The 23,769-nt window shown below is 31.3% G+C and overlaps 5 protein-coding genes across 13 annotated transcripts; 3 read left to right on the forward strand and 2 right to left on the reverse strand.

Moving 5' to 3' along the window:
- Positions 1–388: 388 nt before the first annotated feature.
- Positions 389–4,317, reverse strand: LOC105675617 (leucine-rich repeat-containing protein 58). 4 transcript variants are annotated; one of them, XM_012372894.2, is made up of 5 exons: positions 3,968–4,317; positions 2,701–3,201; positions 2,081–2,297; positions 1,347–1,536; positions 389–905 (listed from the first exon to the last, which is right to left on the reverse strand). In XM_012372894.2, exons 2-5 carry the CDS (start codon positions 3,192–3,194, stop codon positions 739–741), a joined length of 1,068 nt encoding a protein of 355 aa, XP_012228317.1. In that variant the 5' UTR covers positions 3,195–3,201; positions 3,968–4,317; the 3' UTR covers positions 389–738. The 4 variants fall into 4 exon arrangements, with proteins under 4 accessions (XP_012228317.1, XP_067211913.1, XP_012228319.1 ...); XM_067355812.1 differs by lacking the exon at positions 3,968–4,317 and adding an exon at positions 3,705–3,902; XM_012372896.2 differs by lacking the exon at positions 3,968–4,317 and adding an exon at positions 3,611–3,745.
- Positions 4,318–4,509: 192 nt separating this feature from the next.
- On the forward strand, positions 4,510–7,565 carry mldr (mitochondrial ribonuclease P catalytic subunit). Of its 3 annotated transcripts, none has more exons than XM_012372294.2 (5): positions 4,510–4,638; positions 4,900–5,782; positions 6,145–6,391; positions 6,488–6,618; positions 7,210–7,565. In XM_012372294.2, the coding sequence occupies exons 2-5, from the start codon at positions 4,911–4,913 to the stop codon at positions 7,547–7,549; spliced, it is 1,590 nt and encodes a 529-aa protein (XP_012227717.1). In that variant the 5' UTR covers positions 4,510–4,638; positions 4,900–4,910; the 3' UTR covers positions 7,550–7,565. The 3 variants fall into 3 exon arrangements, with proteins under 3 accessions (XP_012227717.1, XP_012227716.1, XP_012227715.1); XM_012372293.2 differs by having other exon boundaries at positions 4,513–4,798; XM_012372292.2 differs by having other exon boundaries at positions 4,513–4,739.
- An 848-nt stretch (positions 7,566–8,413) lies between these two features.
- On the forward strand, positions 8,414–18,599 carry Cpsf160 (cleavage and polyadenylation specificity factor subunit 1). Of its 2 annotated transcripts, XM_012372760.2 has the most exons (22): positions 8,414–8,778; positions 8,853–9,067; positions 9,270–9,580; positions 9,664–9,914; positions 9,996–10,177; positions 10,722–11,006; positions 11,131–11,304; positions 11,728–11,865; positions 12,347–12,496; positions 13,103–13,264; positions 13,872–14,107; positions 14,281–14,491; positions 14,693–14,859; positions 15,056–15,302; positions 15,386–15,418; positions 15,563–15,748; positions 16,428–16,676; positions 16,755–16,907; positions 17,259–17,435; positions 17,523–17,796; positions 17,907–18,036; positions 18,269–18,599. In XM_012372760.2, the coding sequence occupies exons 1-22, from the start codon at positions 8,610–8,612 to the stop codon at positions 18,453–18,455; spliced, it is 4,287 nt and encodes a 1,428-aa protein (XP_012228183.1). In that variant the 5' UTR covers positions 8,414–8,609; the 3' UTR covers positions 18,456–18,599. The 2 variants fall into 2 exon arrangements, with proteins under 2 accessions (XP_012228183.1, XP_012228185.1); XM_012372762.2 differs by lacking the exon at positions 15,386–15,418 and having other exon boundaries at positions 8,416–8,778.
- Positions 18,600–18,749: 150 nt separating this feature from the next.
- LOC105675543 (dynein regulatory complex protein 8-like) lies at positions 18,750–21,157 on the forward strand. 3 transcript variants are annotated; one of them, XM_012372765.2, is made up of 5 exons: positions 18,750–19,196; positions 19,511–19,627; positions 19,785–19,905; positions 20,011–20,221; positions 20,978–21,157. In XM_012372765.2, the coding sequence occupies exons 1-5, from the start codon at positions 19,115–19,117 to the stop codon at positions 20,984–20,986; spliced, it is 540 nt and encodes a 179-aa protein (XP_012228188.1). In that variant the 5' UTR covers positions 18,750–19,114; the 3' UTR covers positions 20,987–21,157. The 3 variants fall into 3 exon arrangements, with proteins under 3 accessions (XP_012228188.1, XP_067211917.1, XP_067211918.1); XM_067355816.1 differs by lacking the exon at positions 20,978–21,157 and having other exon boundaries at positions 18,750–19,007; positions 19,107–19,196; positions 20,011–20,595; XM_067355817.1 differs by lacking the exons at positions 19,511–19,627; positions 20,978–21,157 and having other exon boundaries at positions 18,750–19,007; positions 19,107–19,196; positions 20,011–20,595.
- Positions 20,571–22,496, reverse strand: LOC105675542 (delta(3,5)-Delta(2,4)-dienoyl-CoA isomerase, mitochondrial). Its single transcript, XM_012372763.2, has 7 exons — positions 22,355–22,496; positions 22,003–22,150; positions 21,833–21,921; positions 21,647–21,774; positions 21,243–21,523; positions 21,001–21,127; positions 20,571–20,810 (listed from the first exon to the last, which is right to left on the reverse strand). The coding sequence occupies exons 1-7, from the start codon at positions 22,401–22,403 to the stop codon at positions 20,712–20,714; spliced, it is 921 nt and encodes a 306-aa protein (XP_012228186.1). The 5' UTR covers positions 22,404–22,496; the 3' UTR covers positions 20,571–20,711.
- Positions 22,497–23,769: the final 1,273 nt, after the last annotated feature.

The raw sequence follows: 23,769 nt of genomic DNA on the forward strand, positions 1-23,769 counted from the left end.
AATGTGATATTCGTTTCAATGAGAGACATTTCGAGGGAACTGTTTGAGTGAAAAAAAAACATGACAAAATTTCAGTCAAACAAAAATTATTTAAAAATAAACAATTAGTCGAACAGCAATTATTTTTCACTTATTAAAACTATAAGGTAAATAAAATTTATCAAGGCTTCGATGATTTAAACGATTAAAATATGAATGAAAAGAGGCCAAAAAAAAGCCAGATTTGTGTCGAGCAAAGAGAGGCACACATACAGAGGGATGAGTTGGTCAGCTATCGAACATCATCATGTTTGTCGGGGCGTAAAAAATTTATAAAAAATTTTCAAGGCAAATTCGCAAATTTACCTTGTTACTCTTATTTTTAGGGATACTGAACAATACAAAAATATTTATTATATCAAGCCATATTTATCAGTTTTTATCTCAAATTGCACCTAATATCATCGCTAATATACATCATTTGCTATAATATACATTTGATACGGAAAAAAAGACACATGTAAAACACATCACACATCTCTATATAAGCTTATATAATGTGTAACACAATGTGTTTTACAAATGGTTCCTACAAAATCCACTATTCTTTTGCTTTCACTATTCTTTAAATGCCAAGTTTACAATACATCGCGGATCAACAGCAATTTTTACAAATTGAAGATTATTTTCATTAAACGAAAGAAAATGATAATGAAAAGTAGCTTTCAAGCAGTACAGAAAAATATAAGATTTCTTTCATCAGCCAAGAAGGACCTTCCTTATCATAGCACCACTCACGAATTCTTCGGCGTTGTCGCGTGGCTCGATACATTTGCTACTACACAAGTATTGCAATAGCGGTAAGCGATACTTGCCGCAAAAATCGACAAATTTGATATGCTCCACGCGATTGTTGAAGAAAACACCTGCATAAAAAAATGTTCTGCTTTTAAAAAGCCTGAAAAGTTTTGAAGCCATTTATCATTGTAAATCGGATAGTTTGCTACTGCACGTGTTTGAGAAATTTATTACAGAAATACTGTAAGAAGCGCAAAGAAAAGTAGGCCTACAAAGAAGCAGTATCATTTTTATAAAATCATCAAATTCGAAATCAGAGTTCTAAAATTTCAATGACATGATTCCCGCTCCTCTTGTACAATTAACTCTAATTATTAAGAAATAAACACGCGCTTTATTACCAAAAATTATTTTTATGACAAACAGTTAAATTTACGTGCAAATTGTATTCAAATGAGTATTTTGAGACCAAGAATTCTAACTAGAGAGAGACACAAAAATTTAATAGTTTCAAAAACCTTTATGTTTACCATTTTCTAACGACGTATAAGTATTGATTAAATACTAACCTTTACATTTAGGATTAACGCAATGATGGGCGCTATTGAGATACTGCACTAGGTTAAGCGGTATACTCTCATTATCATAGCAAATGTCGCGAGTCTTGACGACGCGCGCTGCCAACTCCAACAACGAGGGCGGATTATGCGTCATGTCGGACACGAATCTTACTACCAGCGGATTGTCTCGTAAAGATAACTACGAAAAGCCAATGAGATGCATTTGTTTTATATTTAATTCATTCATTATAGAATCCTCCGAATGATTCACTTTTCATCTTCTCAAGAAAACAATGTTAAATGTAACGATCAAGTTACTTCAAAAGCGATTGCAATCGGAATGTTATCAAATTGTTGACGAATTATTGTTTCAATATCATTTCAACATTTGAACAATGTAACATCCTAAATTTCACCGCAAGCAGATCTGATAAACGAAATCATTCGTTTACGAATGAGTAAGACACATTCGTGTCTTACTCTTTCGATTGAAGATTTTTGCTCTTAATTTAGCTAATTGAGTCTTTTAACCAATTTTTCAATCAATTAACAAACTATTTACATAATTTTACATTGTTCAATCAAATTACTCTTTACGGCTGCACATGTGCTCGAATATATAGATATGGTGCACTTGATTCAAAAATATTAATACCATGTCTATCATAGTATGCTTTTCATTGCAATAAACCATTGAACTTATAAGGAGGATATAAAAAAACATGAAATTATTTGCAACCAACCTCTATAAGACAATTTAATGTTATTATCTCGGTAGGCAGTGTTTTTAATCTGTTATTGTGAAGTGCCAAGGTCTTCAAGTTTGTTAAATTGGCTATCGAGCTTGGTAAGCTCTCTAACATATTGTTGAAGAGCACAAGAGCCTGCAGGGTTGTCAATCGTCCGAGAGTGGACGGCACTTCCGTCAATCTGTTATCTCCCAGTGACAAAACATGTAGCCTTTAACAGAACATAATACCTTATTTAATAAAATCAATAAAATAGTTGATTTGATATATTAATCAACCCAAATAAATATAATTATCTGAAAGCGCGATGTAATGTAATGTGAAATACTTTATGGAAAGTGCAGGAATTGGTTTATTTGTTTGTTTTTCTTTTTTTTCCGTTCGCACATAATACATTTGCATTAATATTCTGTTCAATGATAAAGTTAAGATAAATAAAGTGAGAATGCATGACATCATGTTTTGATTCTGTTGCCTCTGTTGCCTCTGTTGCTTCTTGAAACTCATGAATTTCCAATTTCCCATGGATGGGTCGGAATTATGAAGTAAGGAATAGAAAGTTCAGAGTCAGTGTGTGAATGCCAAGAATCATTAAAACTCATTAGAATGGTTACCCTTGCAGCTTCCAGATGTCCTTGGTAATTTCACTGATGAGATTGCCACCAAGGTAAAGGTATCTTAAGACACTTAGATGAAGTACTTGAGTAGGAAATTCCGTTAGTCTATTACCGCTTAGATTGAGTTCTCTCAGACTAGTTAGATTTTCAAAACTCTTAACTAATCCATCATTGGTCAAATTATTGTGTCTTGCAATTAAACAGGTTAAAAGGCAACCAGTCCAAAAATCTGGCAACTTGGTGAGGCCACAATTCGAAATGTCAAGAGAACTTAGACCGGTAAATCTGCTGATGCTAGCAGGAAGAATTGTGAGGCGATTCTGAGTCAAAAACAGAGCATCTATGTGTTCTGGACACTTGGTATTGAGAAATTCCTTATCCAGCACTTCATTATCCATTGACAGATATGATAAGTCCAGTGTCTTCAAGTTAAAATCCGAATCACTGGAGTCACCGGAGTCACTGCAATCACTGGATGTGTAGTTCTCCATTATTGAGCTGTAATGTTTCATACATATGCATTAATTTCAACATTCATCACTTCTTCATCATTATGCTAAATGATTCATTTCAAAAATAATTTTCAAAAAACCACCTGCACTTTTCGAAAGAAATGCTAAGAACAAAAGTTGTACCACTCTTATTACTATTTACTGCTGCTATTACTACACGACTACTACTCCTACTACCACTACTACTACTAGATCCTCTTTCAATATAAAAATTGTCAAAATCTTCATAATGAAAGTAACACAAAACTATCTTTGGCACATCTCTTTGGCTATAATTTTCTAAAATATATATTTATTAAATTAAGTATTTGACAAGTTTAAAAACTCTTGTAATTTGAACGCATTTGAAAGCTTGTATCTTTAAGAGTGATTGTATGTGTCACATCTATAATCACCACGAAGATGAAGACTTTAAATGAGGAATTTGTCTACGAAGGGAAAAGACATAGATTATCTGTTTTCTTTGTCGATCCGCAAGTTTGTACTAGCCTTTTGGCGTTTTTGATTGAATGGAATTGATCCGGGACCTATTTATTGTTGAAATATAAAATAAGAAATATATTGTTTTTAAATTCCAATGACTAATGTATAAGCCAATTTATTTTATAACCAATACATTCTTCAAGGCAAGTACGCGGAACGCAATTGAAATTCGCGCACTATTACTACGTGAATCAATAACGTGATTCTCTAGCATGGCGGTGTGTTGTGGACCATGTGACATCACGAGCTGCACACAACGCTGCACTTACTTATTGCTTATTTTATCCGCGCGAACGAGACAATAGCGCTTGTCTGATCTCCACCTAGTTGACACCTCTAGAGAACGCGACACGTATTACGCAATCTCAAAAATAAACAGATGTCGTGAATGATGCAACAAAAAATCACGATTAGCAACACGTGACGATCAGCGATGTACGGATCATGACAGTGTGCTTCTTCTTCTTTACTGTTGGCTCCGGAAGGAACCTAGCTCTAACCATCATACGGCCATAACTGACCGTGTGTTATCTGCGCTTTATCAATACGCTCGCCTTTATTCATCGCTTATGATCACCGCCGCTGCATGACCGTCAAGTTCTCCCCGCCAAGTGCTGCCACGACCAATCCTAAATATTTCGTGGCCTTATTTTAGGTACAAGAAAGTGCAGTAAAGTGCAGATGAAAATCTCAAACTTATGCTGGATTCACACTGGGTCCGATTTCCGACGTACGACGTCCGAGATCCAATAACAAAAATTGTTTTATATAAATCTCTCCCATTGGATATCGGACATCGTACGTCGGAAATCGGACCCAGTGTGAATCCAGCATTATTTGTTGTTAAAAAAATATGCATTTTTCAAAGTAGTCGCGAAATGCTAACTCGTTTATGAAAGATTTTTTTATAAAAAGAGAAATTTTGAATATGAGCTAACAGGTACACTTTACAATGTGTTATATCTATAAATACAGTACAATAATTTCTCAGGAGTACTGATTGTGAATTCTGTATGATTAGTTCATGCGGTGTGCAATAAGGTTAGCGATTACATGTTTTGACTAATTAAGATGGATTGTATTATTTGCAATTATTTTGTGTATGTGGTGCACACAATATATTTATTGACGCATTCAACAAAGTATTTTTAGTATTTTTATATAACTATTAAATAATTTTAACAATAAATTATTTTTCCAGATATGGCATGAATGGCAGTATTTCGTAAATTGTATCAGCCATTATTGTCTTGTCGTTATAAGTTTCATACAAACTTTTTGCTAAAGCAATATGAGTTGACAAAGCAAATTCCTAATACTAGGAAAATCATTCCTTTAAACATCATTATTGAAAAAAACGCAGACGTTTATGACAATATTAAAAATGAAAACTTATTAAATATAAAATGGCAAAGTATACGAGAGAGATTTCTTCAGATTCAGCAGATCACAGCAGCAACAGTGGATTCCATAATTATAGAGACTTGCCTTGTGGATTTTCAAGTAGACAAGGCTATCGCATATTTTAAATTTCTCAGGGAAAACAATTATCCCTTGAATGTGGGTGTGATTGGAAATTACCTGAGACTCTATGTTTTGAAATGTGATCTCTTGACTGAGGCTGATAAAATGGAAATCATAAACACTTATAATGCTTTAAGAAAGAACCATCCTTATCTGGATTCTGTTACTGCTGAGCATTGCGTAGTAAGCTTATGTTTGACAGATCAATGGGAGAAAACAGACGAATTAATAGAATTGATAAAGATTACCACTACTCCAAGTATAAAGGCATATTCTGCAATAGCTGATGCAGCATTCAGAAATGGGAAATCTGATGTTGCATGGAAGGCATTGTTAAGCATAGTATCGCGTAAGCAGATACTACAACATATCGTGTATAAATCACATTTGCAATATTGTGAATCAGAAGGAATGGAAGAAATTTTCAACAATAGAATGGAAGAAATGTTTGATTTTTGGTCTGAACATAGCATGATGCCATATAATTACATTATAAATGCATATGCTGATAGAGCTACTAAGTATGGTTGGCACACAATACCTACAACTATATGTAAAACGTAAGTGTTTCTTATTTATGTACTATATTATTCTAATTGATTTCAATTTTTTTTTAAATAATTTAATTTAGGATTTGAATATTATGTACTGCAACAGCAGCTATTGATATATTTGAAAAAAAGACAAGGTAGATCAAATTTTTCATTTACACTAATAAAATTTTCAACAAATATTCATGCAAAAATTTATTTAGATTTTCACCAATTTTAATAATTGAGAATGTAGTTTCTTTATGAATAAATCTTTATCTTTTCAAAAAAGGCATTGGATTAATTTGCGCGTCTAATATTAGATGCAATTATATAATCTTCAAGAATTAATTAGAATTTTAATAATTTAGATATATGTTTCTTCTGTTTAGTGGGAGTTGTAAATATTGCGGTCATTCCTTGTCCAAGATAACACTCAACAAAAATAGCTTTCAAGAATTAGCAGAATCTGTAATGAACAAATTAATTATTGGTTCAGATATTTATTATAAGACTAATCCACAAGAATTGCAAAGATTTAAAAAATTTATCGAGAAAACTAAACCATATGACATAGTGATCGATGGACTCAATGTATTTTACATGCAGAAAACTTCAACTGCACATGCATTAGAAACGGTAATACATATTCATTTTTATTAAAACATATATGTAAGTATATATCATATAAATTTCTTAGAGAGAATACTATACATACTTATATTCATATTATAGTTGATCAAAGTAGTTGAGCATTTCAGCCAACATAAGAAAAAAATACTTGTGGTAACGCGGAAACATCAGAAAAAGCTGCCTAATTGGAAGTATATACAACAACACGCACTTGTCTTCTTCATAGACAACATGTAAGTATTAAAATCTCTCATTACTTTTAATATTATGAATAGGGGGAATATTTGTAAAATTTACATAAAAATTTATAACTTTTTAAAATAATGTCTCAACTTTCTTCTTTAACTATTTTTTCATTCAGAAATGATTTGTATATAAAATAAGTTTTGATGTTAAAGTAATAAAGTACATACAAATAAAAATATATTGTTTACAAGTATTTAAAGTGTCTTTAATGTGTCTAGATATAACAAATTCACATAAAATTTGAAAATGTTAGAGTTTAAGAGATTAGGAAATAAATCTTTGCATATACACTCTAAATAATAGATAACACTACAGAGAAAATTCAGCGCATTTAAATATTTTCTAAAAACTAAAAAAAAATTTGAAAAAGGATACTAATGATAAAAATATTTATAAAATAAGCTTGAAAACAAATTTTTGTGGAATAAAAGTTAAAACTACTATGCAAAGTATATAATTAAGCCAGATACAAAGTGACTAAAATATTATAAATTATCAAACTTAGAATTTCTATTTTAATATATTTGTATCACTTTTCTGACACATTCTGCAAAATATATGTATATAAAAACTTTCAGGTCTGCTGATGACGTATACATGCTCTATGCAACCATGGCAAGTGGAGAAAATGCAATGTTTGTATCACTAGACTTATTGCGACAGCACAAGCATTCCTTGAAGGATTTACATTTGCAACAAGAGTTCAAGAAGTGGCAATATTCGCATCAGTACTTTGTCAGAAAAAATGGGACTTCAAGATACTTCAAAATTGAGGAACCTTTTATTTATTTGCCAACTGTACAAAAAAATGGTGATTGTTGGCACATACCTTATGTGAGTGACGATTTTACTTATGCAGATTTACATGAGTTTCCAAACAAATGGTATTGCTTCAAGTATGACAAGAAAAAGAAATAAATTTATTTCAACCATTTTTCAAAAATTTTATATTTAAAATAAGAGCTTTATTATCGAGATATCCGTTAGTGTTGTCATTTAGAGCCGGATACTCGGATAATACACCGATTATCTGGGTAGCCGAACATTGATCACTAGTATCCATCACTGCATCAGACAGCGGTCAGACGGGTAACCCGGCCCAGAGGTTTAGCTATTATAAACACTCACAGCAGTGATGCAAACTCGAGCCGGCCAGCACCAGGGCTCCGTGGTAGGGGAAGCATGCACACAAGCGAGAATTGCTACGTCACACGTACTTGTGCATGCTTCCCCCTTTCTCGCTTGTGTGCATGCTTCCCCTATCACGGAGCCTTGGTGCTGGCCGGCTCGAGTTTGCATCATTGACCCACAGTTATGTTATGTTAACTAGACTGTTGAGTCAACAGTGTTGACTTATTTTGTTTTCGTACATAAAAGCGGATCCTAAAGTTATGTACTAAACCAGCTGCGCACGGTGTAATTTTTGTACATACTAAATGGCATGCCAGCTAGTAAATTACTAGAAATACTGTTTTCTGTATGGTGCATTTCTAGGGTGTCTAGAGGTGTTTGTGCTGTGTCAGAGCATCATACGTTACTGTTGTATCTGCATTGACTGCACCACCTTTGCTAATAGGTTTGTTCTTTATAGCTGAACTGGCTGTACTAGTTCAGAGTTTATCTTTCTCCTTCCAATGTAGAGGGAAAAAGATAAACTCTGAACTAGTGCAGCCAGTTCAGCTAAAAAGAACAGACCTTAGGTCTGTTTTTTATAGCTGAACTGGCTGCACTAGTTCAGAGTTTATCTTTCTCCTTCCAATGTGGAGGGAAAAAGATAAACTCTGAACTAGTACAGCCAGTTCAGCTATAAAGAACAGACCTCTATAGTCTTTGCGCGAAAAACCGAAAACCCGGCTCGTTTGACAACGTTAGCTTAACCTCTAACCGGAATGTTAATGACGACTGGTTGATGGCACGCTAGATACGCTATAATTAAAAAAAAAAGTTAATGACTTGTAACACATAGTGATAATTTATCATGTATTCTATATGCAAAAATACTCATCCCGCGACAGGAGTCGAACATGCAATCACATGCTATTTTTTCAACCGTACCGAAAAATGCCTTGTCGTCGCTGGCGCAAATATTATTCGAGTATTTCGTTTGATTCCAGATGTCGACATGACGAGAAAGGAAAAATATACAGGTAGTTTTCTTTCTCACTAGTTATATATTTCTTTATTTATTTGAATGCAAATAGAAGTAAACGTTTTGTTGCAGAAATACGTCCTCCTAAAATGAAGTTAGAATGCTTAGCACAATATACTTTGCATGGAAATGTCATGTCAATGCAGGCTGTTCATCTTATTGGATCACAGAGAGATTCTCTTCTATTGAGCTTTCGCGATGCAAAATTATCTGTTGTGGAATATGATCAGGATGTTCATGATTTAAGAACTGTGTCATTACATTATTTCGAAGAAGAGGAAATAAGGGTGAAAGCTTGCTTGAACATTTACAATATTATAATATTTAATTAGTGTAATAATTGAAAATTATTATTTAATCTTTAAAAGACAGGTGTTATAATGATGTGTGTCTCTAAGATAACATTTTTTTTACATAACATCAGTTGTAGTGATACAGATAGTTTAAATTTTACATTATATCTTGTTCGAACGGGGTTTTGTTCACTAGGATGGATGGACTAATCATCATCATATACCAATTGTAAGAGTGGATCCAGAGGGAAGATGTGCAGTAATGTTAATATATGGCAGAAAACTAGTTGTACTACCTTTTCGTAAGGATCCTAGTCTTGACGACGGTGACCTGCTTGATACTGTAAAATTAACATCTTCCAGCAAGACTCCTATTTTATCTTCATACATGATAATATTAAAGACACTGGAAGAAAAAATGGATAATGTGATAGACTTACAGTTTTTGCATGGATATTATGAACCTACATTGTTAATTTTGTATGAACCAGTAAGAACATTTTCAGGGTAAAGATAAATATTAATTTTGCTAGAAATAAATAGGAAAAATGATATTTTAATTAATATTGTTATATAATCTTTGCACATAGACGCATTGCAGTGAGACAAGATACTTGTGCTATGGTTGCTATATCTTTGAACATTCAGCAAAGGGTTCATCCTATCATTTGGTCTGTCTCTAATTTACCGTTTGATTGTTATCAAGCTGTATCTGTAAAGAAACCGTTGGGTGGCACATTAATAATGGCAGTTAACTCGCTTATTTATCTGAATCAAAGTATACCGCCTTATGGAGTATCACTTAATAGTTTAGCAGACACAAGCACAAATTTTCCATTAAGTAAGAGACATTATCAGTTGTAATTTTATTTACTTGAACTGTGTTAACTTTTAAATATGTTATTATATTTTATTTTTGTAGAACCGCAAGAGGGAGTAAAAATGAGTTTAGAAGGAGCGCAAGTCGCATTTATATCTGTGGATCGTTTAGTTATCTCTTTGAAAAGTGGAGAATTGTACGTTTTATCTCTCTTTGCCGACAGTATGCGATCTGTACGTGGATTTCACTTTGACAAGGCTGCTGCTAGTGTATTAACTTCATGTGTAAGCAGTTATATTTAATTTGTAATTATATTATTAAATATTCTAACTTCAGTTTACAATTATTATGTATTCAAGATATAAAGAAAATTTTAGTGTAAGCGAGAGTAATTTTCAGTATTGGAATAAGTAAAAAATGTAGACCAACATCTTTTCATAGTACGATGGATATGTTTTAATCTGATTTTTGATGGCTTTTTCTAGTAACATGTTTTCTAGTAGCAAATTTTTTTTTATTGTTAATTTTAAACACGATATGCCTTTTGAAGACAAAAAATTGGTAAAAATATTGATTTTATTTAATCTTTGGTTATCATTCAAGATTCCTCAAAAGTGCAAAGGCATTGTTAATTTTTCAACTTTTTTAATCGATTTAGAAAAACATGCTTCATACATATAAGAAAAAGTTATTCCATATTTTTTGATTATTTTTGTACAAGAAATAATTGTGTCTTTGCTTGCATTGTAATTTTTATCGCACTCTTTATATATGTATATTTTAATATATCCATTTTTCTGGCAATATACATGCTTGATTGTGATTTAGGTGTGTATGTGTGAAGATAATTATCTTTTCCTCGGCTCTCGACTTGGTAATTCATTACTATTACGGTTCACGGAAAAAGAACCTGAAACTTTGAAAAATTTGACTGACGATGGAATTACTATTGAAGAAAATGAGAGTGAAGAGACTCCGGCCAAGAAAGTGAAGCAAGATTTTCTTGGTGACTGGATGGCGTCAGATGTATTAGATATTAAAGATCCAGAAGAGTTGGAAGTTTACGGCAGTGAAACTCATACGTCCATTCAAATCACTTCATATATTTTTGAGGTATTGATACTTTTTCTTTTATGCAATGCACTTTCTTATATTTATTCTAATTATCCTAAAATACTTTAATAATTTTATTTTGTTTAATATTTTTATCTGTAATTTGTAGATTTTTTATTTCTAGGTATGCGACAGTCTTTTGAACATTGGACCGTGTGGAAATATTTCTATGGGAGAACCAGCCTTTTTGTCGGAAGAATTTCTTCACAATCAAGATCCCGATGTAGAACTCGTGACGACATCCGGATATGGTAAAAATGGTGCACTTTGTGTGTTACAACGCTCTATACGTCCTCAGGTAATTAATACTAAATTATTTTAGTATGTGTTTATACATACATATATTATATATGTAGATTATTCGTCGATACACAATGTCGTAATTTTAAACGCGTTGATCACCGTGTAATGGCAAAATTATAAGACAAATGATTATAATATCACAGAATAATGATTATAAAATTAAATCATGGATTTGAAATTTTTTAAATATTTATGTATTTATAAAGATGTGTAACGTAACAGAAATATGTGATTCGACAGTTCAAAACATTTGTTATGGATAGAAACTCACGTAATTCGTACGCACGGTTTTGCTGAAAAAAAGTTGATTTCAAATATTCAGAGAATCTGTCGTTAAAATTAAGATTGTAAGTTAATTTTTTTTGTGGGAAATTTGTGAAAATATAATTGCAGCGATACATTTTATTGTTACAAAAAGGTTGTGACGACTTTTGAATTGCCCGGCTATGTAGACATGTGGACTGTCATAGGCACGTTAAACAGCGACGAACAAATTAAAACAGAAGCGGAAGGATCTCATGCTTTCCTAATATTGAGTCAAGAAGATTCAACGATGGTATGTATAAGAATACTTTTAATAATACTTTTATCGATAATGGGACTTTGTTTGAAAAAATATTCTCTCGATGGAGTCATTGATGATAAATAAGAAAGTATAATATCCCATTTAAAAAGGTTTACTTAAATTTTTACAATAGCATGTTGTATTTTATATATATATATATATATATATATATATATATATATATATGTTTGGACAGCCGCTGTTGAAATGAATTCAATAAGATATGAGACACAAGGTTTTGAAGAACATTTAAACTTAAAGAAGTATAAAGATATTATTAATTTTCCAATTTTTAAAATCAATTTTCTCAAAAATAAAGCTTTGTATGAACAAAATTTTATATTTTCGAACTTTTGAATAAATAATTATCATATCTTTGCCTGTATCGTAATGTTCAAGTGTGTGCATGGTTGTATGACAATTCATGCATTGATATTTAGACATTGTGTTTGATAATACTATTTATTTGAAGATTCTGCAAACTGGTCAGGAAATTAATGAAGTAGACCAGAGTGGATTCAGCACACAAGGAAGTACAGTATTTGCTGGTAATCTGGGCGCCAATAGGTATATAGTACAAGTCACTCAAATGGGAGTACGTCTTTTGCAAGGCATTGAACAAGTACGTATGTTAGCTCTTAAGTCGTCTTCGTTACTTTTGTTTTCCACAATTTCAGATGATATTTACATCGAAAAGTTTTCTCTTTTCATTGTGGATTAGAAAAAAATGTCAATTAAAAATATTTTTTTCCAACAGAAACATTAAAAGTCATATATTAGTTTGTAATATTGTAATTCTCTGCTTAAACCAAATCTATTTATTTGATGTTTAATATGAAATAAGATGATTGTATTTAATTTCGATGACGTATAATTTAGCTGACGTTATATAACCAATACATCCTTAATTTTTTAAATATAAATTTCAGTATATAGTTTTATATTTCAAAAATTTCCTTAGCACGATAAAATTTACTTCAAGTATATAATGATAGAAGATAGAAAATAAGAATTTACATTTATTACAGTACAATTTTCATTTTTATACCATTTATTCTAGATTATAATGAAAAGTACATCCTTATCGATTAGGATTAGGAGTAAATGAAGAAGAAAAAAAAGACTTTTATGTACGAGTATTATTATTATTTGTACAAAGATGGATGTGAAATGATTCTACTTTGTAGAAAGCGATCCTAACTTTTATTACAATCATGTTTAATTACAGGTCCAACATATGCCTATAGATCTTGGCTGTCCGATTGTACACGCGAGTTGTGCCGATCCATATGTAGCATTACTCTCAGAAGATGGACAAGTGATGCTATTAACACTTAGAGAGATAAGAGGCACGGCAAGATTGCATGCCCAGACTGCCAATTTATTATTCGTAAGTAAGAATTAACTTCTAAAGTGTTAATGGCACATACAAGTATGCATCATTTCATAAAAAATACTTTGCATGTACTTGTAAGATCTTTGCAAACATGGTTTTTGAAATTATTGAATTCAAATTTTTTTATTAATTATTTATCGTCAAATTTAATTCGGCAAATTCAATATAGATGCAAATTTGAAAAATTATCTTTAAATAATCTTTGAATTCCAATCTGACATAAAAATTGAAAAATTTAAGAATATTATCCTTGTAAAGTGTAAAGTAAAATTTATTTTATTTTGAAATTTTTATTTGCATACATTAAGTGTCATCGACTATTTTTTAATTTAATTATATTCTATTCTATTGATTATTTCTCTGGAATTTTTTTTTTATTCTTCAATTATAGAAAATTTGTTTTATTTTTCAAATTATGGATTATGAAAACTCTTAAAAAGTTCAGTATAAATTTCGTGCAAAATCTATCGTTTGAATTTCTAATTGTCAATTTTGGATTCGGAATCGAAAAATTCGATAAGAACCGAATATACAATGTTTACGTAACTTTTCTTTATGGAAAACATGTTTTTACAATGAAACGTTTTAATATGTTTTACAGCGTCCACAGATAGAAGCGTTATGCGCTTACAGAGATGTTAGTGGAATCTTTACGACGCAATTACCTGAAAATACGGACGACGAACAAGCTGAAGAGGAGCACAATATCGAAGAACCATCTATACTCGGCAATATCGATAACGAAGATGATTTATTGTACGGCGATGCTCCAGCATTCCAAATGCCTGTGCCATCGCATTCGAAAACGTCGGATGTAACTATTAAGAAAGCGCCTTGGTAAAATTTCACAACTTTTATTCAAGCGTTATCAACGTATTCTTCAAATATTTAGTCAAACTTTATCAGCATATTTTGCATAATATTCTCCGTGGCCACATTATCCGTAAAAAGAATTTCACGTGTACAGAGTATTTCTAAACATATCTATGTAAAATGGATTTTTCTAACAGGTGGCAGAGACATTTGCAAGAAATTAAATCGACATACTGGCTACTCGTGTACAGGGATAGCGGGACATTAGAAATTTACTCGTTGCCTGATTTACGATTGTCTTATCTTATTCGTAATTTCGGTTTTGGCCAATACGTGCTGCATGACAGCATGGAATCTACAACTCTGCAATCCGCACCAGTCAATGAGATCCCCAACCCTGAACTGCAGGTGATTTATTTGCAGATGTATTTTCTTTTTAGAAATTTTAACATTAATATCCACAAAGTGTCAGTAGCACATATGTATTGTTATTTCGAAAATAGTATTTTCCATTTGTAGGATTTTCGCAAAATAATACAGTGCGTCCGTAGATTTATGAGATCGCTGAATTCGATTCTCTCGTTTAACATACTTATATTATGTCTGCAGGTTCGTGAGATTCTGATGGTCGCTTTAGGACACCATGGAAGCCGGCCGATGCTTTTGGTACGTCTCGATTCAGAGTTGCAAATTTATCAAGCTTACAGGTATCCAAAGGGTCATCTAAAACTAAGATTTAAAAAATTGGATCATGGAATAATCCCCGGACATTTAAGGTATTGTCGAATAGTATTGTCCGATATATTTCACTTCTAACGAAATAATTATCACTTTATGTAATCTTTTAATACAATTATTACTGAATTTACTATTATATTATGATTATTTATACCAAAATGAGACTTGTAACGTTTTTCAGTCTCTACTTTATGTAAATAATGTTATACAATTTTTAATTAAATTTTTTTGTAGTCCAAAACCTAAGGAAGAAGATGTATCGACAAACACCAGCAGTACACACATCTGTGTAATGCGTTACTTTAGCAACATTGCTGGATACAATGGAGTATTTATCTGCAGCGATTATCCGCATTGGATATTTTTGACTGGACGCGGTGAATTACGCATACATCCAATGGGCATCGATGGCTCCGTTACATCTTTTGCAGCTTTCAATAATATTAATTGTCCACAAGGTTTCTTGTATTTTAATAGAAAGGTGGAGTGTAACATCATTTTTTATATATACAAGATGAGGCATGTAAAGGATGACAAGTTGACATATTTCTAATAATATTTTAGGAAGAAAAGTGTGGAGAAAAAGAAGTAGAAATTGTGAGTTTATGAAAGATGCTAAATTAATCTGTCATGCTTTATAAATGTCCCATCATATAATTGTCTTTGAAGTTTTGTAACTCTAAATTTTATTTATCTCTCTCTCTCTCTCTCTCTCTATTTTTTTTTTTTTCTTAATATCAGGAAGAATTAAGGATATGCGTTTTACCAACTCACCTATCATACGATGCTCCTTGGCCAGTTAGAAAAGTCCCCTTGAGATGTACTCCGCATTTTGTCACATACCACCTCGAAAGCAAGACTTACTGTGTCATAACGAGCATAGCCGAACCTTTGAAGAGTTATTACAGATTTAACGGCGAAGATAAGGTATCAATACACCAAATCTCATTTTATGTTTTAATTTTTCGGACTACTTATCAATGTCAATGTCTGTATCAATCAACTTACTCTCTTTTTTAACTTTTAAAAAGATAAATTACAGATACGAATGCTTTAACTCTTTTTTAATTTTAAGATACATTAAATTTCAATCTGTAGTTGAAATTTTTAAATTTCGACAATTAGAAATTCGGAAAATAGATATGTGAAACTTTTTCGGAGAGTATTAAAACTCTTAACTTTTAAAATAAATATCTAAATTATGTATGATTAAAAAATGAACAGAAAATATAAAGCAAAATATATATTAAAATAAAAGATAGTTATTAACATTTAATATGCAAATTTTAGAACACGATAAATTTTACTCATATTTTATAAAAATAATATTCTCTCTTGAATTTTAAAACTTTAGTCAGATTTGGATTTAAACGCTATAATAACTCTTAGACATCATGTTAGATAAGAATAGAATAATTGTACAAATTTAAATCTGCTGTATATTTATTATATCTACCATGTTGAATTCGCAAATTTTGCCTTAGAGATATGAATTCAGCAACTCCAGAATCTATGGATATTTTTGAAATGACGCACTGCGTTATTAAGACTTAAGGGATTAAAATGGATAAAACTTTATAATAACGAATATGTTTTTATTAATTAGGAATTTACGGAAGAAGAACGTCCAGAAAGATTTCTTTATCCGTCTCAAGAACAATTTTCTATTGTATTATTTTCTCCGGTCTCATGGGAAACTATTCCAAATACAAAAATCGAGCTGGATCAATGGGAACACGTAACATGTTTGAAAAACGTGTCTCTCGCTTACGAAGGAACACGATCCGGCTTAAAGGGTTACATAGTATTAGGCACAAACTATAATTACGGCGAAGATATCACAAGCAGAGGACGAGTGAGTTCTATATGTCGAGAAAATTTTTAACTCGACTTTTATATTGATTGTCTTATTGCCATCTCTTTGAATTTTTAGATACTTATATTCGACATAATCGAAGTGGTACCTGAACCTGGCCAGCCATTAACAAAAAATAGATTTAAACAGATTTATGCGAAAGAACAAAAGGGACCCATAACTGCTATAACACAAGTATCAGGATTCTTAGTTTCAGCTGTTGGTCAAAAAGTATTGCCTTTTGATTCACTTGAATAGATATCAGGGCATAGACATGTTGTATCGTAGATTTCATGATTACGTCCGCACATCGATTGTTTAATTGTAAAATTGCAAAATTTAATTATACAGTGCGTACAAGCTGTCAAAATTTTTGAAGAGGTGTCAGATAAACGACGTCTAAGATGAAATACTATTCCATAAATTTATACATCGTCTACATGGATGACATGTTAGACGTGGTTCACATTGTCTAGACGTAAACTGTTGTAATTTACGCGTCAACATCTAATCCTGATAACCATCATGCGTGCCCGTTATATATTTATAATTGTATTAAAAAGTAATATTTCTTTATTGCAGATTTATATTTGGCAATTGAAAGATAATGATCTTGTTGGAGTTGCTTTTATTGATACTCAAATCTACATTCATCAAATGCTAAGTATCAAAAGTCTTATTTTGATAGCTGACGTTTACAAATCAATCAGTTTGCTAAGATTTCAAGAAGAATATAGAACACTCTCTCTTGTTAGCAGAGTGAGTGTGTGATTTAATATTAAATAATATAATTTAATCAAATAAATTTGAATAAATGTCGATTGTGCCTAATTTGTTTTATTGCAGGATTTTAGACCTGCGGAAGTGTACACAATAGAATATTTAATTGACAATACAAATTTAGGGTTTGTTGTGGCTGACGGAGAGAGCAATTTAGCTTTATTTATGTATCAACCAGAGTCCAGAGAAAGCTTGGGCGGTCAGAAATTAATTAGAAAGGCTGATTTTCACCTGGGACAAAAGGTGAACACTTTTTTTCGCATTAGGTGTAGAGTTAGCGATCCTGCGAATAATAAGAAACAGTTTCCCGGCGCCGACAAAAGACACGTTACCATGTACGGTAAGTCAAATAAACTATAGAGATTGTAGATTAATAGATTAATAGATGAGATGTATAACTCGTTATAATAAAACCTATATTTTCTGCAAATGTATCTTTGCATATTTTAGCATCGTTGGACGGCAGTCTTGGTTACATTTTACCAGTACCAGAGAAAACATATCGGAGATTACTTATGTTACAAAACGTCTTAGTAACACACATTTGTCATGTGGCGGGATTAAATCCAAAAGCGTATCGGTAAGTTTCAAGAATACTTGTACAGATACATATTTTAATTAACTTTAATTTTTATAATAGAATATCTAATCCTGGTCTTAAAATTAAATTTTTTTGCATAAAATAAAATTGTGTGTGCGTGTGCGGGCGTACGTGAGAGAGTGTATAAGTGCGCGCATGCATTGCATGCGTAAAGTTATTGGATTTGTTTTAATCAAAAGTATTAACATATTAAATGTTTTCCTTAATTTAGCACATACAAGAGTTACGTACGGAATCAAGGTAATCCAGCAAGAGGTATCATCGACGGTGATTTGGTTTGGCGTTATCTTTTCTTACCCAATAATGAGAAAGCAGACGTAGCTAAAAAAATTGGAACACGCGTTCAAGAGATTATTGAAGACATTACAGAAATCGATCGACAAACTGCGCATTTTTAATTATAGCTATATCATATTTAAATAAAGCTTTTATTATTTTTGTACCACCTAAAAATAGCGCAAGAGAGATAAACTCTCTATGCTCTATTTTTATATGTAACATATATGTTACAAAATGTCAAATACAATTAGTAGTATGTAAAATATTTTGTAGTATTACTGTATGCACAATTTGCATATCCTGAAATATCCTTAAAAAGACGTTGTAAAAACGTCCTAAGAACTACTATCCGAAGCTCGGAGCTCACATGTGCATACGTGGCTTGCGCATGTGTGTGGTATTCCCCCCTCATACTGCTTGTTGCTTGTCTCAAATCTGGTGTCACTGGTCACTGGTTGTGATACTTGAGTTGCGATGCGCAAATATCTCCGTACGATGTGTATTGTTTAAATATGTCCCAAAAGGGAATGCAAATTTTAAGAGTTTAAGATAGAAAATTGGTTCTCGACGAGACAAGACAGATGCAAAACTTTATTTTTTTAATAAAAAATGTGGTTTCTCGTAAACTTTTAATATTAAATTGCAAGTGGATAAAGAAATCAAGTGTGAAGGTAGAAATGTCAAACTTTTTTTATCTAATTAATTGGTTGATTATAAATATGTATAATTAAACTAAAAAAATAATGACCGCATCACTGGTGGCGACATAGCTTTCGAAATGCATCCATTTTCTGCGTTACCCTCATCCCCCCGAAGAACTGTCACTGAAAGACGTCTAACTAGATTGGAAAGTAGAAAATGTACGTATCGCGATCAAAGGTTTAGTAATTAAACATAGAGAAATATGTAAAATAAACATTTTTTAATTTTTAAGCAAATGTACAATCTATAAAAAAACTATTATAAATCGCGTTATGTAATTACTGTAATTTTTCTGGGATTAATCCGCATTACTTATTGATCAAACAATTTATGAAAGCTAATGCCAGTCGAGTTTCGTACCTGTCTTTATTTCTTAAACAAACTTGTAAATTAAGCTTCTTAATATCAGTAAGTATCTTAATAAAATCTTCTATTTATCTATTTAACAATCAATATTAATTTGTACGCTTAGTGCCTATTGAGCCTACGTTATTAGAAAGGAGACTCTGTGAAGCATTTGATGTATTCGATAATGCAAGAAGTGGAGAAGTAGATGTTAGAGATTTGGGTACTATAATCAGAGCATTAGGTATACAATATATATTCAGAATTTAAAAATTTAGCGAAATAAAAATATCTAATTAAAATAATTTTATATATTGGACATTTCTTGTGGCAAATTTTATGCTTTCTTCATGTTAATTTTTAATATTTTTAATATTTATAATTTTATGTTAATTTAATAGGCTGTGTCATCACAGAAGCTGAGTTACAAGAAATACAAGTAGAAGTGGAAGATGTTGAAAATAATTGTGTACCTTTAAACAGATTTGTAGAATATATGAGCAAAGCGATTAATGAACGCAAGTATGTTCAAGTAAAATCTATTCCATTTTCGGAACAAATAAAGTAATTAATATACGTATCACGTATGGAAATCATGTTTTTTTAAACATGTTACAACTCACTTAGGTTTAAACCAGCAGAACCAGAAGAGTTATTGAAAGCATTTCAATTGTTAGATCCTGAAAATCGCGGATACATCATGAAAGATGATTTAGAAAAATCAATTATGGAAATTGGAGAGCCATTTACAAAAGAGGAAGTGGCCGATATGATGGCCATTGCGTGTGATGTAGAAACAGGAAAAATTAATTATGAGCATTACATCAATTTGCTAATTGTATGTAAATACATTTATTTATTTATATATTTTTTAATACATATATTTTATTTTTACTACTGCTAAGATTTTTTTTATATCTTTCTTTATCTAAACAGATTTGTTGTATTATAAATTTAGTAACATCTGATATTCTACATCGTTATTGAAATCAAAATTACAGGTGAAGATTCCTGAAGATATTAATGTATATAATATTGTTGACATAGATACCGCAAGATTGGCACCATTAACCAAAAAGCACAAATGGGACGAATTTTTTTAAAGTAAAATACTACTTGACCAAAATTTGTTTGTTTAGTGAAAATAATTTACAAAAAGGTCAATGTGATAAATGTGTAGCCATGAATTTAAACAAGTTGTGAAAGTATATATTTATATTTTGTTACAGAAACATTTTGTTCAAATATATTTGCTTCATCTTTATAAAAATAGCATACAAATAATCCAAATAAGTCCACAATGTGACATATTATAACATATTAACAATTTATAACTTTGAAAATATTGGAGGATCACCTTTAATAGCTTGTGCCATGGTTGCATTTAAGAAATCTTCACTTTGAAGCATTGATTTATTATGCATAGCCTGTCGAAATAAACCCCAAAAACGTATTATTGAACAATCCTCCCCATATGAAAAATTTTGTATAATAAATAGTAATAACTTTATTATCTATTTTGAGATTATGTAATTTAAGTTTACTATATAAATTTAAATTTATTGTATAATTTAGATTTATTACACAATTTTAGGTGGAATAAACAAGGATACTTACAATATGATTCAATCCTTCTTGAACAGAGTGGTCTCTAGAATATATTAAGCTTATTTTTGAACCTTGCACAGCAACTGGACTCTTGCTTGCAATATTTTCAGCAACTTCTATCGATTTATTCAACAAACTGAATAAAAAAACGTAATGTTAAAATTCATTTATCTTCTTAAAATCATTACACCCAAGTGATCATTATAAACTTCTATTACTATTTCTTTTGATATATTTGTCTTTTTTTTTACCTTTCCTCATCATCTAACATAGAGCTTATAAATCCACTTTTCAGTGCTTCAGCTGCTGGATACTTTCGTGCTGTATAGACGAGTTCTCTTACCAAACTATCAGAGCCTACAATTTTTGGGAATCTTTGAAGTGTACCCACATCAGCTGCCATGCCTATATCAACTTCTTTTATTTGAAAGTATGCATCAGATGAAGCGTAACGAATGTCAGCTGCGGATATCATGTCTACACCTGCCCCAATGCATGCACCATGCACAGCAGCTATTACAGGTTTTGGACACTATTAATTGATTTTGCATTATTATGCTGACTATACAAATTAAAAAAAAAAATCTAATCTAGTGAAAGTTTCATCTGTTTTATCTAAAAAAATGCTTCTTATCATTTATACAAATAGTAAGACCTTTTCTATAGCTGTGAATGAATCTTGATAATCTTGAATCATAGATTCCAAAACTTTGGATTTACGTGCAATATCTTCATGCTGTGCAAGATTCTGACCCACTTCCATCATCCCTTGTACATCAATTCCTGAAATAATATTCTTTCAGTGCTAGAATATTTTATTTACAATTTTTTCATTGTTTACCTGCACAAAACGCCTTGCCAGCAGCTGACAAAATAACCACTCTGCAATCTGAATTCACTGTTAATTCTTGAAAACATTCCTTAAATTCTCTACAAAATGATTTATAAAAATATATAAGTATATTATAAATTAAAAAAACATAAAGAAGAGAGGAATAGATGATTACATACTGCCACATAGTTAAATTTATTGCATTCATTTTTTGTGGCCTGTTCAATTTGACCATATAAATAAATGGTTTTGGAATGGATATTATTAATGTTTTATATGTGGGTAGCATTTCCGTAGAGTATCTTAATGTAAAAGCAGCTTGTAAACCTATAAGTTATATAAATCAATCAAAGAAACAACACTTTTCCTTGTTAAATAATTAAGAAAGTAAATTAGTTTACTTATAAAACACAATATGAAAAATATTGATAATAATTCTTTTTCTAAAAGGTATACATTAAACATAACATAGATATTATTGTGACTTTTTAAATAATATGCTACACAGATAAAAAATACAAACATTCTTACGTTTTTCAATAAATCTCGATAAATTATTTCTAATAACATGTATCGCCATTTGACAAATATGTTTTTCACAGAGAGAAGAATAAGTGCTGGCCTAGTTTATATCGTATGTCTTGTCCGCACTAAATTCGTATCATATTCGTACATATATATCATTTACAACGCCAAATTAAATTATTTAGTGCAAATTCAGTACGAAAATAACGTACGACGAACGTATCAAATGATCAGTATAAACTCTAATCTACTAAATAAAAGTTACACACACAACTGAATCAAAACTGTCAATTCATGTTAGATCAGTGAACTGCAATGATCTCTATGCACACTCTCTATACATACAAACCTCAAATAATTTGATTTGAGTGTCGGTTAAAAAATGGTTCGAGTCTCGGCTAAAAAATGGTTTGAGTCTCGGCTAAAATAATATAAGCCCTCGAAAAAGATAAAAAAAGGGAAGAAAAAGAAAAAAAACAGCTCAAACTATCTTCGAAATTATGAAAAATAAAGGGATGGTTGATAGAACATTTTTGAAAGCTGTTTTCAAGTTTTTGAAAATGCACTACCAGTACTTTTTTCGATTTTCGGTCGTCGAGCAAAAAATTTTGAAAAATTTTTCTCAAAATAACTAATCGCAAATAACTAATAGGTCATTGATTTGTAGGTGATGAATTGTTCCTCTCGTCAAAATACCATCCACAAATACACCTCCACATACTCGATTTTTTGGATCAGGAAGTTTTGACCACTCTCATCTGAAACGGTGAGAAATAGAGGGTTGAAGTCCTATATCTTTTTTGTAGATATCGACATGCTTTACAATAAAGGTCCAATATGGTCCGAGTCTCTAACGCAAACCACACTAATAATGCTTAGAAAGGAAGATGTAGACATAGCCGGCTAAGATTGTCCCGATCGTCTAGTGAAAGTATCTCAAACTAGGTTCACGTGCTTCAACCTCCCTGAGTATATCACAAGGCGAATTCCTACTAGCGGACTTAGTATCATCTTCACCATTCTTCAACTTCCCGATTCAGTATCTAACATACCTAATCGCGTTGCAATGTGCATTTTAAAGATGTTTTTCAGTTAGAGCGACAATTAATTTTTGAAATAATTGTAATAGTCTTGTTTGTGGCGAATCAACGCAAATTTGTTAAAAGTGTGTTATATTGACAAATTGAAAGAAAATTTATTACGAATTTGCAAGGTAAGAATTATTTCCATTCTTCTGTCTTCATTTTTGCTATATATTTATTACAATTTTTTTGAAAATATTTTGAATAGATTTTTACAATAAATATTGCAAAAGACAAGACACACACACACACACGCACACACACAAATGTATATATTTTATTGTAAAAGCGACATCTTTAATGTCTTTCTAAAAATTGCGGTAATTATTAATAATTGTT

The sequence above is a fragment of the Linepithema humile genome, chromosome 5 (genome assembly GCF_040581485.1).
Source record: "Linepithema humile isolate Giens D197 chromosome 5, Lhum_UNIL_v1.0, whole genome shotgun sequence".
In the NCBI taxonomy this organism is placed as follows: domain Eukaryota; kingdom Metazoa; phylum Arthropoda; class Insecta; order Hymenoptera; family Formicidae; genus Linepithema; species Linepithema humile.